Source organism: Panicum virgatum, chromosome 3N (genome assembly GCF_016808335.1).
Source record: "Panicum virgatum strain AP13 chromosome 3N, P.virgatum_v5, whole genome shotgun sequence".
In the NCBI taxonomy this organism is placed as follows: Eukaryota; Viridiplantae; Streptophyta; class Magnoliopsida; order Poales; family Poaceae; genus Panicum; species Panicum virgatum.
This window is the reverse complement of record NC_053147.1, coordinates 68,517,590-68,540,452: the sequence shown is the minus strand read 5'-3', so window position 1 is coordinate 68,540,452 and position 22,863 is coordinate 68,517,590. Positions and strand designations below refer to the sequence as shown.

Here is a 22,863-nt window from a genome sequence, read left to right as displayed (position 1 = left end):
ATGGCGGCCACTCTCCATTCGGGCGCGCTCTACATGGTAGCAGTCATATTGGTTCTTCTTTCTTTACATGGATCCCCTGCTGGAGCTGCCGATATGATCACTGCAACGCAGCCGCTCTCGGGGCAACAGAAGTTGGTCTCCCAGGGTGGCAAGTTCGCTCTGGGGTTTTACCAAGCAGGTAACTAATTAACTCTTCATTATCCGTGTCCCATCTGAGCACTATGCCGATTGATTGTCTTTTTTTCTTTTCTTCTGTTTGTGTCATAATGTTCTGGATTTGATCTGTTTTGTCGCTTGATCGTTGACCAATGTTTTCAAATCATCGTAAGGATGCCGATAAGATGATTAGTCATCATGATCAATTATCGATCGGTCCGATTAGTCGAGCCTAGTCGATCATAATCGTAGTCTAGTCGTTGTCCTGTATATTATAGGACCGATATACTAAACAGTATATTATTTAAAGCAAAGATCAAGATAATTTTGATGGTTAGATGGTCACTTAGTAATTTGTGATTCTATATTAACTTGCAAGTCAATTGAACGATCTTAAGAATAAAATATCAGACGACCTAGGAGCTGATGAGCATAGAAGCAGGCACCAACACCCACCTGATTGATGACATGAGTCAGACTCATACATCTATTATAGCTAGCAATGAGACCAATGACGGCGAAGTAAACTCCCTCCTCGGTTGTTTCCTAGAGCTGACAGAGAGATTAGAACGATTAGTCCTCCGAGGCGATCAATGCAATAAAAAGTCTCCATAACCGTTGAGTTTTGGCTGGAGCTGATGGTAGCAGCCTAAAGTTGATTAGGTGATGGCAATGAGTCTTTTATTTTTAGGGTCAACGGGGGAGAGAATCCCCATCCGATTTCATTGATGATGGGCTTTTAGGCAAGCCGACATAATTAGCCTAAGAGCCTATTTGGTTCAACTAGCCTATCAACTGGTGTTCCTGCTGTCCTGCATGGGCTAATTGGAACTAATATAAAAATAAAGTTTATATCTAATAATTATAATTATCTGTGTCACGTCCAATTTCATCTATTAGTATTCTAACACATACTTTAAAATACATATATTTATTTATCATTATCTAGTTGCAGCAGATTCATTTTGCATCACACCTCTATATGTATTTATTTAATTGAATGATTTATTTGTGAATTAGTATCTCCATGGTACACGAATACATGGTGACACATATAATGGGTAGTATTTTTATATAAATAATAACATAACTAATATACTAATAATAGTAAAAATAGTAATTTAGATTTTTTTAGAATTTTATATTATTGTACTTTAATATTTTTTTATAATTATATAATTTAGACTTAAATTTTGGGATCACTTTAACTTTTAATAATGACATAATTTGAAAATTTATATGTAAATTTAGAGGGTTATGTGTATTATTTTTATAATGGCATAGGTGGGTAATTTACACAAAGATTAGGGAAATTACTTTAGTTTTTTATAATGGCAGAGTTGGATAATTTGGAGATATATTTAGGGGGTTGCTTTAGTCGATTTTTATAATGACAGAGGTGGATAATTTATTATAAAAGATAACAGATCCAATGAATATTATAGTTAGAGTTGTTGAAAATAGCCGAATGTTTCTAACTTTTGTGAGAATTATAGAATTTCTCTATTTTCCAGAGTGTCCACCTAAGATCCTAGGTGGCTTCACATGGAGGCTTGAAAGGAGTCTCCAATTAGTAATAATAAGATAAGATAATGCTTATAATAAACCTCTCCAAATAAGTCTTTTGGCCTCCAATCAGACCAACAATAGTGAAGTAAGCTCCCTCAGTTGCTTCCTAGAGCTGATAGTGAGATTGAACTATTAGTCCTCCGAGGCAATCAATGCAATAAAAGTCGTCATCACTGTTGAGTTTTGGCCGGAAATGATGGGCTTATTTTTGCACCCCGTAAGCCCATAAACACCATGAGGGTGTGCTTTCTGTGCTTATTTGCTGGTGGGGTCCACCAGACCCCTTTTCCACCTGTGTCCCCTTTTCCACCCATCCCTTTGCTGGCGAGCCCATAAGTAAGGGTGAAAACGGATCGGATTCACATAGAATCAGATCCGGATAGTACTTTTTACCACATTTTAAATCGAATACGAATACAGATTCAGATATTGTCGGATACGAATGCAAAATGGATGTCTTGGATTCGGATTCTAATTCGGATATTGACTTGATATATGAGCTAACGTTTAGCTATTTTCTTTATTAGTAGTTTTAGATTATAAAATCATTATACGTGTACAAACTAAAGTATAATAATATAATAAAGATATCTAGTTAAAAGTAATTTATTTATTGTTAATAAATAAATATATAAAAATAAAATTAGAACTAAAAACATATTGCAATAAACATATAAATAACTTTATTATATATAAATAAAAAATATAGAAGTAATTTTGAGATAAAATAAAAATATTTAAATGTAAATTTAATCTTTTGTATTATATCTTTATTATAAAAATTAATAATATGGGTGGTAAGAAATAAATATAATTTCTTAAATAGTTTTTGAATGATGAAAATGGATACGGAATGTCGGATATTGTCGAATATGAATCTGGAATCGGATAGAGAAAATCAATGAAAATCGGATTCGGATGTATCTATTTTACTATCACATTAAATTCGAATACGGATATCCATATTGATGTTTAAACGGATACGGATATCGGATAATTCGGATATCTGCTATTCGTTTCCCATCCTTACCCATAAGCATCATTAATTAGGGGTAAAACTCGCAGCAAAAGTATGAGTGCTTATTTTTAGCATACAGCTCCAAATAGGTCCGAGACTTATTTAAGCATGTAATGGTAGGATGCTTATTAGTTTGTAGGCTTATTTACGAGCTCCAAACAGGCTCTTTGTTCTAGTAGTGTTCTTAAAGTAAATTATGTGTAATATTCGGTGATGACTGATGAAATTTTATTTTTATTATAGGTGGTGGCTCCCAAGACAAATGGTATATTGCAATATGGTATAACAAGGTGCAGAAAGTCACTCCGGTGTGGATAGCCAATAGGGAGACGCCCATCTCCAACCCTGCCTCATCAGTGTTAACTGTCTGGACTGATGGCAACTTGGTTCTTCTCAACAAGTCTAGATCTATAGTTTGGTCTAGCAACACCACAATCACTGCCGGAGCCTCCAACACCACCGTCGTTGCTGTGCTCCTTAACACCGGCAACCTAGTTCTTGCCTATGCATCCAACACCTCCAATATGATATGGCAAAGCTTTGATCACCCCACCGACACCCAGATCCCTGGCATGAAGTTTGGACGGAACAAGGTCACAGGTGTGAGCAACCGCCTCTTCTCATGGAGAAACAATATGGACCCATCTCCGGGCATCTACTCAATCATGATGGACCCAAACGTAGAGGCCCAGTACTTGTTCATGTGGAACAACTCTCGGCCGTATTTCACACCGGGGAAGTTCAACCCCCAGACAGGCGCATTATTTAGCGGCATACCAGCAATGACAGTTATTTCTCAGCCAAACTCGATATACTCCTATGAGTATGTCAACAATGACAAGGAGGAGTACTTCTTGCTAACCATCAAGGATGATACCATCTTCCTCCGCACCGTGATTGACCCATCAGGCCAGCAAAAGGGGTTGGTATGGCTGGAGCAGAAGCAAGACTGGATGCTATATTTTACGCAGCCCAGTCCGTGCTCCGTCTACTCCTTTTGCGGAGCCTTCAGCTGGTGCTCTGTGGACAATGTCTCTATGTGCAACTGCCTTAGGGGGTTCAGCCCTCAGAGCCCAACAGAGTGGAGCTCGGGAAACTACACTGGAGGGTGCACCAGGAATGTTGCATTACCGTGCAGCTTGAGTGCTAGTAGTAGAGATGAGGAGGATAGATTCTTCATGATCAACAATGTGAAGTTACCTGTTGGTGATGGGTCACAAACCATGCAAGCTGCAAGCAAAAGTGACTGTGAGGTAGCCTGCCTCAACAACTGCTCTTGCTTGGCCTACTCTTACAACGGCACCTGCTCTTTTTGGTATACTGATTTGATGAACCTGCAACAAGATCCAGACAACAAAGGGGACAGTATTTTCATCCGGCTTCCTGCTTCTGAGATCCCACGCACCAAATCTACTAGAGGGCGAACAATTGGGGTGGTCATAGCAGTCTCTGCACTCGCATTGGGTGCATGCCTTATGGCTGTTTTAATTCTTCTTCGTAGGAGAAGAAGGATCAAAGGTTTACATAATATTGGCGTGAATCTTATAGTTTTCAGGTATAGAGACCTACAGATGATAACCAAGAACTTTTCTGATAAGCTAGGCGGAGGTTCATTCGGCTCCGTGTTCAAAGGAGTCCTTGAAGATGGCACTGTTGTGGCAATCAAGAAGCTCGAAGGTGTTCGTCAAGGCGAGAAGGAGTTTCGTACAGAGATGAGTACAATTGGAAATATTCACCATGTAAACCTGATCCAGCTTCTCGGGTTCTGCTCCGAGGGAGAGCACAGGCTGCTCGTCTACGAGTACATGCCACATGGTTCACTGGATGGGCGCCTGTTCAAGAGTAGCTCTGATGATGATGTTCTGTCTTGGAATATGAGATACCAAATAGCCATCGGAATCGCCAAAGGGTTAACTTACCTGCATGACAAGTGCAGGGATTGCATCATCCACTGTGACATCAAGCCACAAAATATCTTGCTGGACGCATCTTTTGCCCCTAAAGTGTCGGATTTCGGGCTGGCGAAGCTGCTAGGCCGGGATTTCAGCAGGGTCATGACGACTATGCGGGGAACCATCGGGTACCTGGCACCCGAATGGATAAGCGGCACGGCCATCACCGCGAAAGCTGATGTGTTCAGCTACGGGATGATGCTCTTTGAGATCATCTCGAGGAGAAAAAACGTGGAGTTCGGGAAGCAACACATGGACAGCAAGTTCTTCCCGGTGCTGGTTGCAGAGAAAATTCAGGAAGGAGACGTGAAGGCGCTGTTGGACTTGGATGCTGACATGAGAGGAGACGTCAACTTGGAGGAGCTCAAGAGGGCTTGCATGGTTGCCTGCTGGTGCGTGCAGGAAGACGAGTCATTGAGGCCGACCATGGCAGCAGTTGTACAGATGTTGGAGGGCCTCCTACCGGTTAATATGCCGCCACTTCTGTTGGGAATAGTCCCACATTGTGAGTTGTGGGTGGGCAAGCATGGTTTATAAAGTTGAGGGTGCAACCCCCTAATGGGCTAGCTTTTTGGGGGGAGTGGTGGCCCAACAGATCTAAAACCCGCTGCTGTGCGTTCGGGCGCGTATGTCGCGGCCCGACGGCCTAGGGTGTGTGGCGGGCACGCTGTGCGTCGGCGGCCCGGTTCCAACATTTGGTATCAGAGCTCAGGTCGGCCCAGTGCATTCCCAGCGGAATCTCGGCTCCAATGCGTGAGGGGAGCTCACCATGTGTGAGGGGGAGATTGTTGGGAATAGTCCCACATTGTGAGTTGTGGGTAGGTTGAGGGTGCAACCCCCTAATGGGCTAGCTTTTTGGGGGGAGTGGTGGCCCAACAGATCTAAAACCCGCTGCTGTGCGTTCGGGCGCGTATGTCGCGGCCCGACGGCCTGGGGTGTGTGGCGGGCACACTGTTCGTCGGCGGCCCGGTTCCAACAACTTCCACGGTACCTTCAGGTTCTTGATGAATATGCAGACCAATCGACAGATACTTGGACAGACTTTTCATCAAGCTCGTACACCTTGTAAAATGGTTTCCTATAAAGTTCAGTGGATTATCTGTAATAAATTGATTCCACCTGGCTGTACTTTTGTGCGATCGGACAGCTAGTCTGTGCGGCCCCTTCTTATTTCTCTCGCTTCTCTCCTCCCCTCTGCTTCCCTCCTCTCCTGCTGCCAGTTCCCTCCCCCTTCCCACCGTCAGTTCCCTCCTATCGTATCCTACGCTGCGGCCTCCCTCTTCCCTCACCTCGCGGACGCCCCTCTTCCCCATGCCCGCGGCCGCCTTCCCTGCGCGGCTCGTGCGGCTCAGCGTGGAGCAGGCGCAACGGAGCAGCAAGGGCAGAGCGGTGGCGTGGCGCCAGCAGAGTAGCGCGGGTGAATTTAAAGCGACGACGCGGCATGGCACGAGCGGTCGGAGCAGCACGGTCAGAGCGGCATGGGCGGAGTGGGGCGGAGCAGGCGCAGGCGAAGCGCGGGCGAGCGTGTGGCTGTGCGTGCAGCCGCACCGCGTATCTCGAATCAGGGCGAGGTATTTCAATTTTTTTTGCAGTAGGCAACTCAGTGCATTATTCAGGCAATAATGTGTTTAGAACATAGCAAACTTAGTGTACTTATCTAGACAATTTTTTGATTTTTCAGATATGCAACTCAATATATATTGGGGTTGTTCGGCTTGTCCAATTTCAGCTTGTCTCGGCTTATCTTGGCTTGTCTCCTCTCACATAATACTATTCATTCTGCCAGCCGAACACTATTTTCTAGATCAGCCGAACAGCCCCATTGAAGCTGGAAAAATGCAATAATTGAATGTTGTGTACGCTAAACCGTAGAGGCCGAAAAATTTCATTATGTAAAAAAATGCACCTCAATATATGTATTCAAGCAACGACAACTAGGTAAGTACTAATTAGTTAGGTAGAATAATGCAACTAGATAGAACAATAGGGCCAATCTGGATACAATGCTTATGTATATGCTCTAATTTGCTTACCATTTTTTTTTGTTACCAGACCACCCGGGCATAGACGCAGCCGGTCAGGATGTGTAAAATTGTTTGAGCAAGCTGCAAGCAGGTGCCGCAAGTGTCACTATCCTGCAAGTTGTGCCTTTTCCTCCTCGTTGCAGTCCAACAACGGTCATGTAGGGGGTGATTGGTTGGTTGGATTAAATACTAGCCAGGCTAGGAATAGCCCTGGCCAGATATAACCAGGCTAACCCAATGCAAGTTGTTCATGTTTGGTTTGAGTGGTTTAAGGTAGCCTGCAGTGCAGAACTTCTATTTGGTTGGGTGCATAGCGTGATGTGGTGACCTTGTATTAGTTGGAGGTGAAGTTACCAGTTGCCATTGATCTCTCTCCTCCGCACCTGACCTGCTCTGCAACTCCTGCTTTCGCGACCATGGCGGTTGGCCTGCCCGATGCCTCCGTGACCTTGCACCAGCGCTCCAGTACTGAGCCGCGGCAGCTATGGGTCCACCGCGCCGCCCTTGCCGCCGCCGGCAGTAGCTGAGAGTTCACCAAAAAGCACGCCAGGGGGGTGCACCACCGCCATGCTCCTCAAGATGTAGTAGAAATCAGGAGCTTCTGAAATCGAGTACTTCCATGACCGAGTCGAGCTCGAGCACAGCCGATTCAAGCTCGAGCGCGGCCAAATCGAGCTTCGGAGAGGTTGAATCCAACTCAAGCATGACCAAACTGAGCTCTGGTGGGACGCAACGGCCCAATCTTTCCGTGGACGGGATGCAGCAGCTTGTCGTGGGGAAAGGCAAAATTTCCTTGCTTTGCTTGAGCTCCGCATCCACAAAATCAAAAGCTCCGTTGAATCTGTCCATTTGATCTAGAAGTAGCATCTTCACCCGCAAGCGCAGCTTCGCAGTAGCACATAGTCGGCCCTCGATCGAGGTGGAGGCATCCACTTCATCACCGATAAACAGAACACATCAAGGCGCACGGCAGGTGTCCAACAGTTGAAGTGGAACTTGGTCTCCAGCAAGAAGAAGAGCTTGCCTGCTGTGTCGTCCTTTCCCTGCAGCACCGACGCCGGTGGACGCGGTGGGAGGTGAGCCGAATCGGTCCTTCGAGCCACCAATGTCTTATGCAGGCTGCATAGCGCGGAAACGGATCTCATTTTCGTTTCCAGGAAGCCACCCAAGCTAGCTACTTTTGCATTGCTGGAGTCTGGCTAGTGGGCTGTTCAGGTATCCAAACAAAACTAAGTTGCATTGCATAAGCCTGGATAGAGGTTATCCAGCCTACCAATCACCCCCGTAAATGATTTCTTCGCCTGCCTTCCAGCTGCAAATGACTTTTGACAGCACAGCATGTTGCCTGACAGGTTGATGTCTGATGGTGTCCAACTCTGATGGGCCTCAAATATAATTGCAGATGATAATTCAGTCCATCCCATCAGTGCCTTCCTGCAACGCATCAGTGACGGTTGGATTGGAACCTCTGAAATCCAAAATGCAGCACTGCTGGTATATGTGACTGAAAGTGAAAGGCAAAATCAGGACTAAAAAAGGATGTCCAATTCTAATCTCTGATGATGTCCAAGTCTTAAAGAGCCACAAATTGATCGCTGCTCAGTTAATTCAGCCCATCCCATTCCCATCGGTTGATATCTTCAGGAGGTGCTTGACAGGTTGATGAACCTTACTGTCTGATGGATGGTTGCCAATTCTGGCAGACACCAAAATTGACAGATCTTCATGCTTCAGGCTTCAACTAATTCAGTCCCTGTCATCCCAGTGCTTTGCCAGCATTACATCAGCTAGCGATGGTTCAAACTTCTGAAACAAAAAAAAATGCTGCGCTGCGTGTGACTGAATCTTTTTTATCTGAAAGTGAAGGGTAAAAGAAATAAGAAAAAGAGAAGAAATTGCCGAGCGCATGTGTCATGCGCCTGCAAGGCAGAGATCCTGGCGGCCGGATTCCACCACTAATTTCATTAACAATGTGTTGTTGGTTGCTGCGTGTGCATGCCGCACACAAGACCGCCAGCACACAAGTAGGAGCAGCTTCTTCCTCCTCGTGCTCTGGGTGTGCCGCCATGAATGAGGGGCACGTCACACCGTCGCCGGGCCCCACATTTGAGCGCGTTCGCGCCAGCTCGGCTGCCCTGTACGGGACTACTCTACCTAATAATTAAACGAAAGCATTCGCATTTCTTTTTCGCCAGTACAGTATGCCATTTGTTCCGCGAAATCAGCCCGTTTCGGAGTAGTAGTTTTGCTGATGGATGGCCAATTTCGTTCCTGCGTGGCCCACAGCCCATTTCTCTACCTATCGCAGCTTTGTGTTGCGTGGAAGAAGATTTTGACAGGCTTTCCGCTGAATTGTTTGGCGCGCTTTTCAGGTGACGGACCGGCCCCCTCAAAAAAAAAAAGTGACGGACCGGCCGGCGCCGAGCCGGCCACCACAGTGTCAACGGCTCTCCTGGAAGCGCGGCACGGCGGCCGGGCGTGGAGGCGGACACGAAGATGGACGCGCGCGGCGAGGAAGACGAGGCCGGTTACTCTCGTTCAACTCGGCGCCCTGACCCCCGCGAAGTCCTCCTTGTGGCGACTCGGGGGCGACACCAGCGCCCTCCAGCCCGCCCCTAGGCCACCGCCGGTGGCAGCCGCCGTCGCCGTCGCCGGCGGCTGGCCGGTGAAGCTATAGCAAATTGAAGAGAGGTGCGCTTACTTCATGGATGCATAAGTTTGAATTATTGGGATGCAAGTCTGGTGAAAATTTAAGCATAATCACTATTTTTCATTTTATAGGGTGCATTAGCACCTTGTAATAACAATATAGCTTCGCCCCAGCCGGCCGGCGACCGTGTCGAAGCTGGTTCGGTTTGCCTCCTTTCTCCCTTTCTCCCTTTCTCTCTTCCTTTTCCCTCCCCGACCTCACGAACCTCTACCCTTCTTGCGCCGCCAGTTGCCAGAGGCCGGATTCGACATCCCCTTCGTCGGATATGGGCTCCTATTTTTGGATTCTCGGCGGATGCTTTGCCGCCGCCGCCGTGTTGGTTGAAGTTTGCTTCGGGCGAATGTTTTGCCGCTGTAATTGATTGCTCGGGTGGATGTTTGGCCATCGTTGTTTGGTCGTAGACCTTTTGCATCTTGAACGTTGCTGTTTCTACTTGCAGATTCAGTTGTAGGGTTCTGGTTAGTGGTGTGGGTCGTACCCTTTGTCTTCTCCGTATTGCTTTGCTGCTGTTCGTGTTTCTAGTGTTTCTCTATTTTTTAGTCATTTTGTGCTCTGGTGTGATCAAGCTCCGCTTGGTCTCAACAAGTTTCAGTTTGTAATTTGTTTTTTTTAATAAAAAACGTGCTCACTACGGTCGCGAAAAAGAAAGGCGACGAAGCGGCGCGGGGGTAGGGGTCCATCGGCAGCGGGGAGATACGCTGAAAGTGCAGGCCTTCAACGTCACGGTCTCGTCGCCAGAGACGACGCCGGGCGCCGTGGCGGCGGAACGCGAGAGCGCGGCGGCTGACCTGCGTCCGGCGCAAGCGGTCCCGGGTGGACGGGATCTCATTTACCGTCCGGGACGTCGGGTCATCTGGGCCGTTGGGTGCGGACCGTGCGGCCGCGATTCGATCTGAGGGAGGGGCGCCGTCTGGGCCGAGCGGATGGAGGCCCAACTTCCGAATTCTGCCGTTCGTTCGCTGAGGCCCATAGCAGCAACCGATCGCTCGTTTCATTACAATTTTTTTATTTTGTCTCAAATTGTTCTCTATTTTATCTTTCAATCTACTAGTCCTCACGGGTATCTGTTTATTTTGATTGAAACGACAGCTCTCCTGATTAATCAGTCCGTGCGTACTTTTTACCTTTTTTCTTTGTTCGGCTCATGCATTAGCAAGGGCTGTCAGAGATGAACACGCTGGAACTGATAAGCAACTGGCAACCACAGATTCATACAACAAAAATATACGATGAATCTAAATATCCGGGATTATATTTCACTGTCCGTGATCTGCCGTACCAGAACCAAACAACGTCCTGCGTCGTCGTCTACACCTAGCTCCGGTACAAGTCTTCTTGTCCTCTTTGTATGGAAAAAGAGTGCTCCAATTGACGTGTTGCGATAATGCTTGGGTGTGGTTGTGACGGCACACGCATTTGTGTACAGAAAAAAATAAATGAAAAACGACTGCATTAGAGGGAGAACGCTCCATCGGTGTTGCTTAACGGTTTCACCGTCTCTCACCGTCCCCTACTGAAGTTCGGATTGGAACAACATGACTGTGCAGTGATGTAGCACTTTGACTATAAGCTAAGTAACCCTGCAGGTCAAGTCAGCTACCTTGTCGTTACAAGCACGAATTAGACCCTGTTTGGATGGTGCTGAATTCTGCTCCATTCATCCTAAATTATTATGGGAAAAGTTCAATTTTCATTCTCGAACTATCGCAAAAGTCTGATTTTCAACCCTCAACTACGAAACCGGACAACAGGGACCATCCAACTGTCAAAACCGGGCAAATTTGGCCCTTGGGGTGGTTTTGTATTTTCTAAAAAAATTAAATAAATCTAATTAGATTTAAAAAAATCAAAACTAATTCACTTTAAATCAGAAAAATATGAAACTAGTACCAAAATTTTTCTAAAAATGTAACCTATCTATTATTGCTCCATTTGAATCTTAGTTATTAAAAATAATAGGCATAACTGCAAGTAGCCAAATATTATGAAAATAAAAAAATTAGATCTGAATAGCTCACAAATCATGTGACAATAGATAGGTCACATTTTTAGAAAACTTTTGATACCCATTTCATAATTTTTTTGACTTAAAATGAATTACTTATAAATTTTTTAGTGTAAAATTGAATATTCTTAATTCTCACAAAATGGAAAACCACCTTCAAAACCACCCTAGGGGTCAAATTTGCCCGATTTTGACAGTTGGATGACCTATGTTGTCCGGTTTCGTAGTTGAAGGTTGAAAATCGGACTTTTGCGACAGTTGGAGGGTGTAAACCGGACTTTTGCCAATTATTATTAGTCGTTTTGATTTTTCTAAATACATTGATTTTGTTATACATCTAGACATGATAGATATCTAGATACGTAGAAAAAATTAGGCACCTAGAAAATCCAAAATGACTAATAGTTTAGGACAAATGGAGTAGCATGTATCATCACTTATGCATTTGCTGAAGGTTTTAAATCGTATCTAAAGTTTAGTCCATCCTATTAACATTTCTATTTGGGTGAACTAGTTCTAAATTTTAGTATTTTTGGATATTCGTACTTGGACCAAAACACGCTCTTAGTCCCAACATGAAACCGAAATAATATCTGGACATGCAAGTCTGATGGAAAAGAAGACCGGTAATTAATCTTCTTTGACACACAAAAACTGCCGTTAGAATAAATAATTATTGGAATAAAAATGAAGTAATCGATCAGATCACATGAACGACTTTTGTTAGCAAATTAGTAAATACTTTTGCTTAGCGTAGGACGATCAGATCATCCATGCTGTGGGCGAAACGGGGAATCAAGTGGGGACATCTGGCGCGACCGTTTCCTCGCCGGCGTGCACCGGCCGGACGGCGACGTCATCGATGACCGCTCCTCGCTCCGATAATTCCAACGACTGGCAGCTAGCTAGGACTAGGAGCCAGCAGCCAGATGCTAAGCTTAAGCAAGCTGCATGCAGGTCCCCGGCACCAACAATAATATATCTTTACAGCCAACAAAGCAACATTATTGTTGATCATGTGGTGTATAAATAATTCTTTTTTTGCTTAGGAGAAACAGGATAAAAAGAGAGTGTTTCAAGCAAGTGATCATGTCTACGGAAATGACGTGTGCAAGCGTTGTCTGTTCGCACATGGATGATCACTATATCGTCTAACAACCAAATCAAAAGAAGGCATGGTTGAGTTTCTTTTATACTATATAATAAGGCATGATTGATTCGGGTCGGAGCAAAACATAGTTAATTAGACAGGTAGGGAGAGATATCGATGTGATGCGCGATCTTGAGTGCTAGACACATTTTAAATTGAAAAAGATCAAGAGCGGACATCTCCTAATTTTCTATGGCATCGTCTAGAACACAAGAACTCAAAGCTCTAAAACTTATTTAGATCCAGCATCCTACTACTTGGAAAAAAAACTTGCTATTGGATATTGTTAAAGTGTGGCGTTTACTATAAGCCACTAAAAAAATTATTTTCACCGGATCACACTCTTCAGCCATAATAATTTGTTACATAATATTTGAGGTCGTCGTCTTGGAGTTAGCGAATCACGGATGAAAGCATAAATTTAAGATTGGTTAGATTATTTTTCCTTTGTTAATTCTCTAAATAGGCGGCTATATTTTGTTCAACGAACGCCGTTCGACGGACTCCGTGCACCAGGCAGCGAAGACACCTCCCGATCTGGGCCCACCTGCAGTGACACGGCTCGCCGTGGACGGAGCGCTTCTTCTGTCTCCCGGACCTCCTCTTCTCCTAATCTCCTCTCCCCAGCCTCTCCCTGCATAAAGCCGAGCCTCCCTTCCAGCGGCTTCCCACTCCACCAAGAGCCGCCAGTTCGACAAACCCCGGCCCCGCAGCAAGGATTTCTGCGCCGAATCCGTAGGTTCTCCTCTTCGATGTTCTCGCCAATCGGCGGAGGAGCCGATTGTGCTGTCTGTTTAGTGGAAAAAATGATAAAAGATTTATCCTTTTTTTTCCTTGGATTTTTCAGCTTCGTGACCCAATGGGAGAGGCCTCGCCGTCGATCGCCAGGGATGTTACCGAGGTGAGCGCCCGCTCATTTCCTCACGATTTCCGCCGACTTCTTCTGCGGGGATTTGGTTAGTGTTTGTGTGTGCGGCCCGGAAAAATTAAATCTTTCGTGATGCGCAGTTGATCGGGAACACGCCGCTGGTGTACCTCAACAAGGTGACAGATGGGTGCGTCGGCCGCGTCGCCGCCAAGCTCGAGTCCATGGAGCCCTGCTCCAGCGTCAAGGATAGGTGGGCTCTTCTCTTCTTCTGTAAAGCTTTCTCCCTTCTCGCCCTTTTACTGTACATCGAGGGATGGATTATGTGAGACAGATCGGTTCTTCCTGCATACTCTGACTGAAGTTTTTTTGTTCCTACTTCAGATGGATGGATTACTTGAGTAGAATTTCAAGTTTTTTCCTTGTCATTTAAGTGTATCTGCGGTCACTTAGGTGTCATGGTGGTCCTTTGCCTTCAGGACCTTGAGCTGAAAACTCATGCTGTGTGTCGTTGTTTTGTGCAGGATTGGCTACAGCATGATCACTGACGCAGAGGAGAAGGGCCTGATCACTCCAGGCATGGTGGGTGAATGAACCTTTCCGAGCATTCCCTTTGTTGTTCGAAGGAAAATGACTTGTGTCTTGCAGTGTCCACTTCCTTAGTTCAGACATATATGTTGAATAGGAATACTGAGTCTTATACCATCAAATCCAGAAGCATGTGCTTGCTGCCATTTTTCGTTTTTAACGGATTTAGTCTGCATATGAAAGTTATCTAATGTGCTGCCCTGCATGTCCCATATCTGGTGGTTGTTATTTTTGTGAAGTTGACTACAGAATTAATTTATTCTGCATTCTTTTGTGCCTAGTAGTCTAGTACTACCTTAGTGGAGCAGATGCTTCAGTTAAAAGTATCTGCTTCTGATCTGTCCATATGGTGATGTCACAATAAATAAATTGGCGTGACTAGTCTTCAGACGTTACGTAGTGTAGTGTGTACATCATTAACATGGTGCTTTGATCAGTATCTATTTAAGTACAGGAAACAAGCTTTACAGATCTTTTAGAGGAGTGGGAAGCAATTTTTGTCTCTTCTCCATCTGACTGCATGATTATAAGTTTGTCACTTAAGAATTATTGGATAGCTCTCCCTCCATCCTACAACAGCATAGCTGTCCTAGTCCTCGATGGAGAATCCCATTAACATTATTCTGCAGCTGAAATGACATAATGATTATTGCTTGTGCCTTTAAATCTAGATTTGTTTGAATTTCAGAATGTCAATATTGGATTTATTAATATTTTGCTTCCCATGTCAATTGCTGCCAGAGTGTGTTGATTGAACCAACTAGCGGCAACACAGGAATTGGACTGGCCTTTATGGCTGCTGCCAAGGGTTACAAACTTATACTCACGATGCCTGCTTCCATGAGCATGGAGAGGAGAATCATACTGAAGGCTTTTGGTGCTGAACTGGTCCTTACTGACCCTCTCCTGGGAATGAAAGGAGCTGTCAAAAAGGCGGAGGAGATTCAAGCAAAGACACCCAACTCGTACATCCTTCAACAATTTGAAAATCCTGCTAACCCAAAGGTGCAGCACAATATAGCATTTATACTTGGAGAACATGCTGTTGCTACTGTTGATAACTACTTTATGAGATCCCATGCTGAAATATGTTATACAGATTCATTATGAGACTACAGGGCCTGAAATCTGGAAAGCTACATCAGGAAAGATTGATGCCCTTGTATCTGGTATTGGGACAGGAGGTACCATAACTGGAACTGGTCGATACCTCAGAGAACAAAATCCTAATGTCAAGGTACGCATGCGTCCCTGTTTTAGCTATCACTTTGATAATTGTTCTTTTTTCCTCTATGGAATAAAGTATCTGATTTTATTTGTTTATCTCTATGTTAGCTCTATGGTGTGGAGCCAGTAGAGAGTGCTGTTTTAAATGGTGGAAAACCTGGTAATGTTTGCATCTTGAATATTCCATTGTGTTCCGAAATACATAGTTTATTATCATTTTTAGTTATGAGTGTACTCTAGTATAAAGACAACCCTTCCCCAGACCCCGCACAGTGCGGGAAGCCTACGGCACTGGATACGCCCTTTTAGTGTACTCTAGTATAAATTTCTTACTGTGCTTTAAGTTTCCCACTATTACCAAACTATGTGAGTTTCTCTTTTTATTTGAATTACTTAGGTCTTGGTCTTGTGAAATATTTTTAAATGACAAATATTTAACAGATGCCATCCGGATAGCAGTGTTTTGAAATAGGAATTGTCAGATGACCATTAATAGTTAATGTGACTTTATAAGCAGGCTTTTCTTTTGAACTATATATATAAAGATATCTTAATGTTGTGAACCATTTTGCACCAACAAATTCTTATTGATGCTTCTTGTTTTGGACTCATGAGATTAAGTGCCCATAATGCAGGGCCACACAAGATTCAAGGAATCGGAGCTGGTTTTATTCCTGGGGTCTTGGATGTTGACCTCATTGATGAAACTCTACAAGTATGTTCTCTATTATGTTGGTTTTATTCCTGGGGTCTTGGATGTTGACCTCATTGATGAAACTCTACAAGTATGTTCTCTATTAAGTTGGATTGTAGAAAGGACACATTACCTTTGATCCCAAGCATAAGTCCATTTGGGATTGTTGATCTAACCTTTTTAACTTTGACCATAAATAGCTAAAGGAAGAACCATATAGATTGCCATCATAAGATTGGTGCTCCTAAAAACATTTTCATCACATTTAACCACTTCTATTTGAAATGATATAGTATTTTCATATGTATTATTAGTTCTAGTGTTACACTGAAGACCATGTTAATGTCCTAACGGACTTATTTTTGGTGCCAAAGGAGTATATAAGCAAGAACACTATTTTTTTACTCGCCTTGGTTACAGTACCACAATTCTCCTACAGTGTCTTTGCATTCACCTTCTCCTACAGTGGCATAACAGTTTGGTGCCTTCAATTGTTTCCCAGGTTTCAAACGATGAAGCTATTGAGACTGCAAAGGCTCTTGCTTTGAAAGAAGGATTGTTGGTAAGCCATTTGTATAAAATTTACTAATACTTTATTTTATAATTAACTAATAGTCCTATTGTTCCTTTGGGCCTCTCAACTTATGTATCACCCATATGGCATGCCTTGGCCGATGATGATATCATTTTTTTTGTAGGTTGGAATCTCTTCTGGTGCTGCTGCGGCTGCAGCCGTTAGACTTGCTAAGAGGCCTGAAAATGCTGGAAAGCTATTTGTTGTAAGTGTTACCTCCCTGTGAATTTCTAGCACTTATAGGTTTGTAGATCTTTCAATTGCATGGATGACTTATTGAAATTTATCTGATGATTATTCGATCACAAATAAACACATCTACTCTATATTTGGACATCAGTGCTCTATAGGGGCACAAACAAATTATACCCATGCAACATTTGTGCTTCTCATTTCTTGTGTGTCAAACAATGGAATATGAAACTAAAATGTTCCAATAAGTGAAAGGGAAGATTTTACATGCAGCAGTTTAGATATTGTCTCATTGCCATGGTTCACATTTGCATCCTAATGTGAGCTTCCTAGTCCTGAAAATTTGAGATCTTGACATCATTTTCTATTCAGGTCGTCTTCCCAAGCTTTGGTGAGCGCTACCTGTCATCAGTGCTTTTCCAGTCCATCAAGAAGGAAGCAGAGAGCATGGTGGTCGAGCCCTAGAGGGCTATAGCCTAGAGTACACAATTCCAACAGCTATTTTGGGAGGGGGTCTCCATTTCTACAGAAATAAAGCTTTGGTGCCCTTTCGCATTTGCTAATCAAAGCATACATCTCTCAGTCGATGTCCAGTTCGGTCTTATCCGTGTTCATTGAAGAATAACATCGTTTGGGACTTCTCTTTACAGTTCGACATTCTCTCTTTTCTGTATATCGTATCAGCCAGTGTGAAATAAAGCGTCACAGTGTGTTTCATGCCTGGATCCTTATTGAAGATTTCTCTTGGAAATCCTGCAAAAATGAACTAGTGTATATGACGTGCCAAATTGTTGAACACTTGAACTAGTTGAAAATTTTCATGCCAGAATTGCATTGAAGAATGGTCAGTGACACTGAACACAGTACTGAGGAACATTGATGTGCTTAGTCCTTGCTGCAGCAGCAGTAACAGGTAAAAACTGCCAAGAGAGCCCAACGAAGTCAAAAGGGTGTATGTAATGCAGCAGGGCTATGTTCATGTGTTGCAGAGTCACTACTGTACCGTCAGCACTGTAGGCAGTGCCAGTAGAGAGTACGAACCGCCATCAACACCAGCTACTGCAGCCATGTTCTTGCAGCCACAGAGACTTGACCAAAGTCAGTCAGAATGCGTCACGCCGTTGCTGCCCGGGAGACCCTCCAAAATGCAAGCTAGGGTGCGGACAACCCTGCTTCATTTCATCACCGGGGTGATGACGATGCTTTGTTGCCGTTGTACTTTGTGTCTCGTAAGCCATTGTGGCACTGTTGCATGTTGCATTTGACCTAAAAGACATGCCTTCCATGCGCAACACAAAAGTTAAAAGGCACCTATCATAATGAGTGAACAGAATGAACTTGTCTCTGAACCCCAAAAGCAGCGTAATTGCTGGGAGCCTGTGACTTGCAAGCCCTTGGTTAAAGGCCATTCATTTGGGGGCGAGATTCAATGTACATTCCCGAATCTACCAGGAAATTATGGCTTGTTAAAACACTGTTATTTACATCTAACTACAGCTACCACAAAACGTGATGAGCAATTGAGCATACACAACAGACGGCCTTAAGTTAACCAGGTCTGTGATGTGCCTTGCAGTTCTTGCTTCTATTCTCTAGCAAGACTTCTGCACAAGATATGAGATGCTTGGGGCAACCACTCCCAAGCATGGATGTGAATATGTGATGCAAGAAAATAAATTTCAGAGGCTGCTCAATTTAAACCTTGCAAACAATCCAGAAAGGGCCACCAACATATAGCACAATTCAGGATAATATTGCAGCAACCAGCAGATGGTATTGAAATTGAATCCAACATCTAAAACACCTAACAAATCGGTCTCTCAAGCAGGACACTGCTAGGGCTAATAAAGAGGCTTACTAACCAGACTCTGCTCTCATCTTCTGAGAACCGACTAAACTACAATCTAAGAGAGACCCTACGCTTCCAATGCGAAAGATTCAGGAGAAACTCTTGGCCATCATTCACTCCTTGTACGCAATTGCCTGCCGCATCTGCATGACCTTCTTGTGAGAGTTGGAGTGCAAGCAACTCACAAAAGTCGGACTGTTGGCAGGTCTATACTCCGGCAGCAGCCTACCGGACTTGTACCTCACGCCGCAGGCATTGCATAGGGTCTTCGGGCCCAAAGGACCGCTCCTCCACTGTGGGGTCTTCGAGGACATGCAATGGGTGCACCTCTTCTCTGGCTTCTCCGATGACAGCTCCTCACTCACATATGTCTTCTTGATCATCTTTTTCTTCTTATCTTGCCGTTTTCCTGGTTCTTGTTCTTTCTTGGTTTCTTGGCCATAATGCTCCTCAGAAATAGTGGCGAACCTATTCTCTAGTTTAAGCCTCAGGCCACACGCATTGCACAGCATCTGAATCCCTGATGGACCATTCCTCCACTGCGGTGTTTCGCAGGAAAAACAATTGCTACACCTCTTCACCAGCCGTTCTTGTCGGAACTGCACAAACACACCCTTTTCGCACTTCTCTTCCTCCTGTTCTTGCTCTTGTTGCTGGCAAACTTCTTGGTCTTTGTCTTTCTTGGGTAGTATCAACTCACTCTCAGCCATCCAATGTTTCTGATCAATTAGGAGTAGTGGCGGCTCAACATATAATGGGATGATATACTGTTGATCATCATCGTTGCCCATAACAGAGGCCAGGCTCCTTTTCTTTCTCCTGCCATTGGAAGATGAAGGTGGCGGTAACTTCGGTTTTCCAGCACCTTGATTTACCATTGTAGGAGCAGGTATTGCGAAGGCAGGATTTGTGTAGGATGTAGAGTTGGAAAAACAGTCCTCTACATAGCCAGAGAGCCACTCTAGGTTGCTCTCATCACTCTCCTGCAAAGTAAAGAGTAGCATGGAATGGAAAGAGTTAGTAAGAACAGAATAGGCATTCCAGAATTTGATACTGCATAGCTTTAGAGTAACTTTAGGATCGATAAACACATGAGAATTTCTAGTATAGGGCATACAAACAAGTGTAAATTGCTCAGCTAGGGACTATTCCCATATATGGCTTCCATACAAAGAAGAAATGAAATATTAAGTAATCATTAATCAATTTCTCTTCCCCAACACATTTCTGATGAAAAACCTAGCATAGATTAAATTCTTGTAGCTGATATCATGAATGAAGTATTTAGCATTAGAAGCATCTAGGGATTAATGGAAAATAAATTTGCCAAAACAAGCTATTGAACAGAAAAGTCCTGCATTTACAATTGTGGCTGTGCCACGAGTAGAAACCACTATGGCAGTTTCCCAGTTATTACAATCTAATTAAGTACTACAGTTGGCACACAATACAATGAATAGCTGTAAATGATATCTCCTTGAATATGAAACAGAATGGACTAAACAAACCGTGTTTTGTAAACAGAAAAAATATGATGAAGTCCGAAACAGGTAGCAGGAAAGGGTGGAAAAGGATATCTCCTTGAATTCTTACAGGTACAACTTCAGAATTCCACCCGAAAAGTGAATAATTCTCAAAGAAACTGCTGTCATTGTCTCCAGTGGTAAAATTTCAATTCGAATTGACACATAACCAAAAATATCACCATCGCAATCTCGCATCATATCACAGGGACTAAAGAGTATTAAACAATGGATGCACTTGAGCAGCGACAATGACAGGAGGGAAGGAACATATGCACATCAATAATAAAGGTCACAGCAGCAACATCACACATTTCTCCCCCTTCTTCTTTTACATGACCTCACAGCGAAGAAACGGCCAAAAAGAGCAGAACTTCCCATTGCTCAATCGCCAGAATTCGACGGGCACTGCTTAAACCCTGTCGAAATCTAATAAGGCCGCAATTGCTTTATTGCCCTTGTGTAATATTTCTTCCCCAGAAAGCTTTCTTCTTATTTTTTTTTTCAGAGGCCGTGCCAGTTCGCCAGGACAAGAACAGTAGAATTGCACGGTAAATTTCTTCTATCAGAAGAAAAGAAACCGTCTAACATATGCGAAAATTAAACAAAATGGCCGGGAAATAGTTCCATAATGAAGATTAAAGCAGTTAACAGCCTAGAGACGAAGCAACCGTTTCATCCCCAAACATGCAAGCCAAAACTGCAACCATGGGAAGAATACCAGTGCCTAGGTTTCAGCGAACAATAATCTCAAGAAACCACGCAATAGACCCCAAAATTCTTGAACAGGTTACGCCTAAACCCAGGGTTCTTGAGCGCAAGTACCAAGAAAGAAGAACACCCCCTGTTCCAATTCCTTTCTTCAAAGAAAGACCACCCAAAACTCCAGTTCCAGGTGAAACAAAACCCTAGAAGAAAAATTCTTGGGAAAAATCCGCAGGCAACAAGGCACAAGAAGCTCTAGCGGGGAGGGGAGGCGGCCAGTAAACTGACCAAGGCGGCGGCCTGGTGCGGGAACAGGTCCCCGAGGGAGTCGGCGGCCGCATTCGCCGGGTGCACGTCCATGCCCGGTCGCGCGTTGTCGTGAGGGAGCAGGAGAAGCCGGAGGCGGAGGGGCTGGCACTGGCAGGCGGGCAACCGCCGGCGAGGCGGCGCGGCCAGAGGGAGAGGGAGGGAGGGGGACGAGTAGGTGAGGGGATTTCGGGTGCTTTTTGTTTGGGAGAAATTCAGAGGTTTTTATGGGAAGGCTCCGCGTTTTTTGGTTTTTTTTTGTACTGTAGGCAACAGCTGTGAAAGGGCTACAAATGGAAATTCATTTTCTCTCTTGGGTGCCTTTTTACACTTTTTTATTTGCTTCGTCTCTAGGTTTCGTGTTTCATGCTTTTTTAGGCCGGTTACATCAAAGTTCGAGTCTTTGCTCTTTCTTCAAGTTTATAGAGTTTCTACTATTGTACTATCTTGGAGGTGATTTTTAGGGCAAACAGGAAGTTTCATGAGGGAAGCAATATTTTTTTTTGGAATTTTTAGTGATTATTATCCTTTTTTCTCGAAAATATATGTATTCTAAAAAGTATTTCCTTCAGGGTGAAGCATCCTATCAGGGAAATTCAAATCAAAATCGTGGGAGATTCTAAATATCACGGTAAGATGACTAAATCAATAGATATAGATAGAAACAAAAAAGAAAAGATATTGCTGATATGCATACACCGAATTCGAATTAATGAGAAAAAGATACGCAATATCATAAACATGTGAGTATCAAACTTCAATATGTTTTCTTTTCCAAAGACATGCATGTATGGGTTTCGAATTGCTGGTGGCGAAATATATGCATCTACCCCAAATTCTCCCTCCAACTTTGACTCATTTATTTTTGTGCCGGGCGTATGGATTTGAAATGAATACACTGTTCCGGTTCTTCCAATTTTCGTACTGCTTTCCCTCCTTTTCTTTTCTGCTGGTGTGTGGTCGTGGACTCGTGGCGTTTCAGTTTCGTCTGGACCTTTGCATGCCCGAAGCCCAAAGCCCAACATGTGTGAGCTACCCTCCCCTGCCTTTATATCCTTTGCATCCTTTCCAAGAGACACCTGACATCATGTAGCACACCAAATTGTAACTGCAACCTTCATCTTACAGTTTCCCTCAAGTTTCAAATTCAGAATGTAAATTACAGGCAAACAAGCACTACCTGATATTCTAAGTGCAAAGAAATGGAAGCTTGAAAAAAAAAAGTTACTGCACAGCATCGGTGCTGCTTAGAAAAAACGCATGAAAGTGAAAAAGAGGAGAAACTGATGCTCCTCTGTATTCTCCTTCATGTTGTCATCATGACTTTTTGAGAGCACAAAGCCATGGCGTTCGTCCTTCCTTTATGGCTGCGCCAAAATTTGACCATACGTCAGATGAGACTGGCTCTAACAACAGTGCCCACTTCATCCGGGTTTTCTACCAGAATGACATGGCAGTTTAAACAAGTACATGAATATGATGCCAAAGGGCTTGTAGTCTAATGGTTATAAGAGCCTCGATAGCACCAGATATCCTGGGTTCGACTTCTCTTGGGAGCGAATATTCTGGGATCTGACGACGTTGTGTATTCAGTGGTAGTCGACGTTCCCGTTAGCAGGGAGGCGCCAATACTGACTTCGTCAATCTCGAGGATTTGCCGGCTCAAGGTTTGCATATATGTGTTCATAGGGGTGGTTGAAGATGCTCATAGAGGTAGAGTTTGCGTACATGTGTTTATAGGGGTGTGAGTGTGCAT

At 44.0% G+C, this 22,863-nt stretch overlaps 3 protein-coding genes across 5 annotated transcripts; 2 read left to right on the top strand and 1 right to left on the bottom strand.

Annotated features, from left to right (window-relative positions):
• Positions 1–5,232, top strand: LOC120668075 (G-type lectin S-receptor-like serine/threonine-protein kinase At2g19130). Its single transcript, XM_039948024.1, has 2 exons — positions 1–178; positions 2,987–5,232. Exons 1-2 carry the CDS (start codon positions 1–3, stop codon positions 5,230–5,232), a joined length of 2,424 nt encoding a protein of 807 aa, XP_039803958.1.
• Positions 5,233–13,176: 7,944 nt separating this feature from the next.
• Positions 13,177–17,522, top strand: LOC120667018 (cysteine synthase). Of its 3 annotated transcripts, none has more exons than XM_039947026.1 (11): positions 13,177–13,319; positions 13,432–13,485; positions 13,593–13,702; positions 13,974–14,031; positions 14,779–15,042; positions 15,137–15,274; positions 15,373–15,424; positions 15,900–15,979; positions 16,461–16,520; positions 16,657–16,737; positions 17,097–17,522. In XM_039947026.1, exons 2-11 carry the CDS (start codon positions 13,444–13,446, stop codon positions 17,187–17,189), a joined length of 978 nt encoding a protein of 325 aa, XP_039802960.1. In that variant the 5' UTR covers positions 13,177–13,319; positions 13,432–13,443; the 3' UTR covers positions 17,190–17,522. The 3 variants fall into 3 exon arrangements, 2 of the variants coding, with proteins under 2 accessions (XP_039802960.1, XP_039802961.1); XM_039947027.1 differs by having other exon boundaries at positions 13,216–13,323; positions 17,097–17,520; XR_005672045.1 differs by having other exon boundaries at positions 13,257–13,319; positions 15,900–16,049.
• Positions 17,523–18,397: 875 nt separating this feature from the next.
• LOC120667017 (GATA transcription factor 5-like) lies at positions 18,398–21,551 on the bottom strand. Its single transcript, XM_039947025.1, has 2 exons — positions 21,090–21,551; positions 18,398–19,556 (listed from the first exon to the last, which is right to left on the bottom strand). The coding sequence occupies exons 1-2, from the start codon at positions 21,159–21,161 to the stop codon at positions 18,687–18,689; spliced, it is 942 nt and encodes a 313-aa protein (XP_039802959.1). The 5' UTR covers positions 21,162–21,551; the 3' UTR covers positions 18,398–18,686.
• Positions 21,552–22,863: the final 1,312 nt, after the last annotated feature.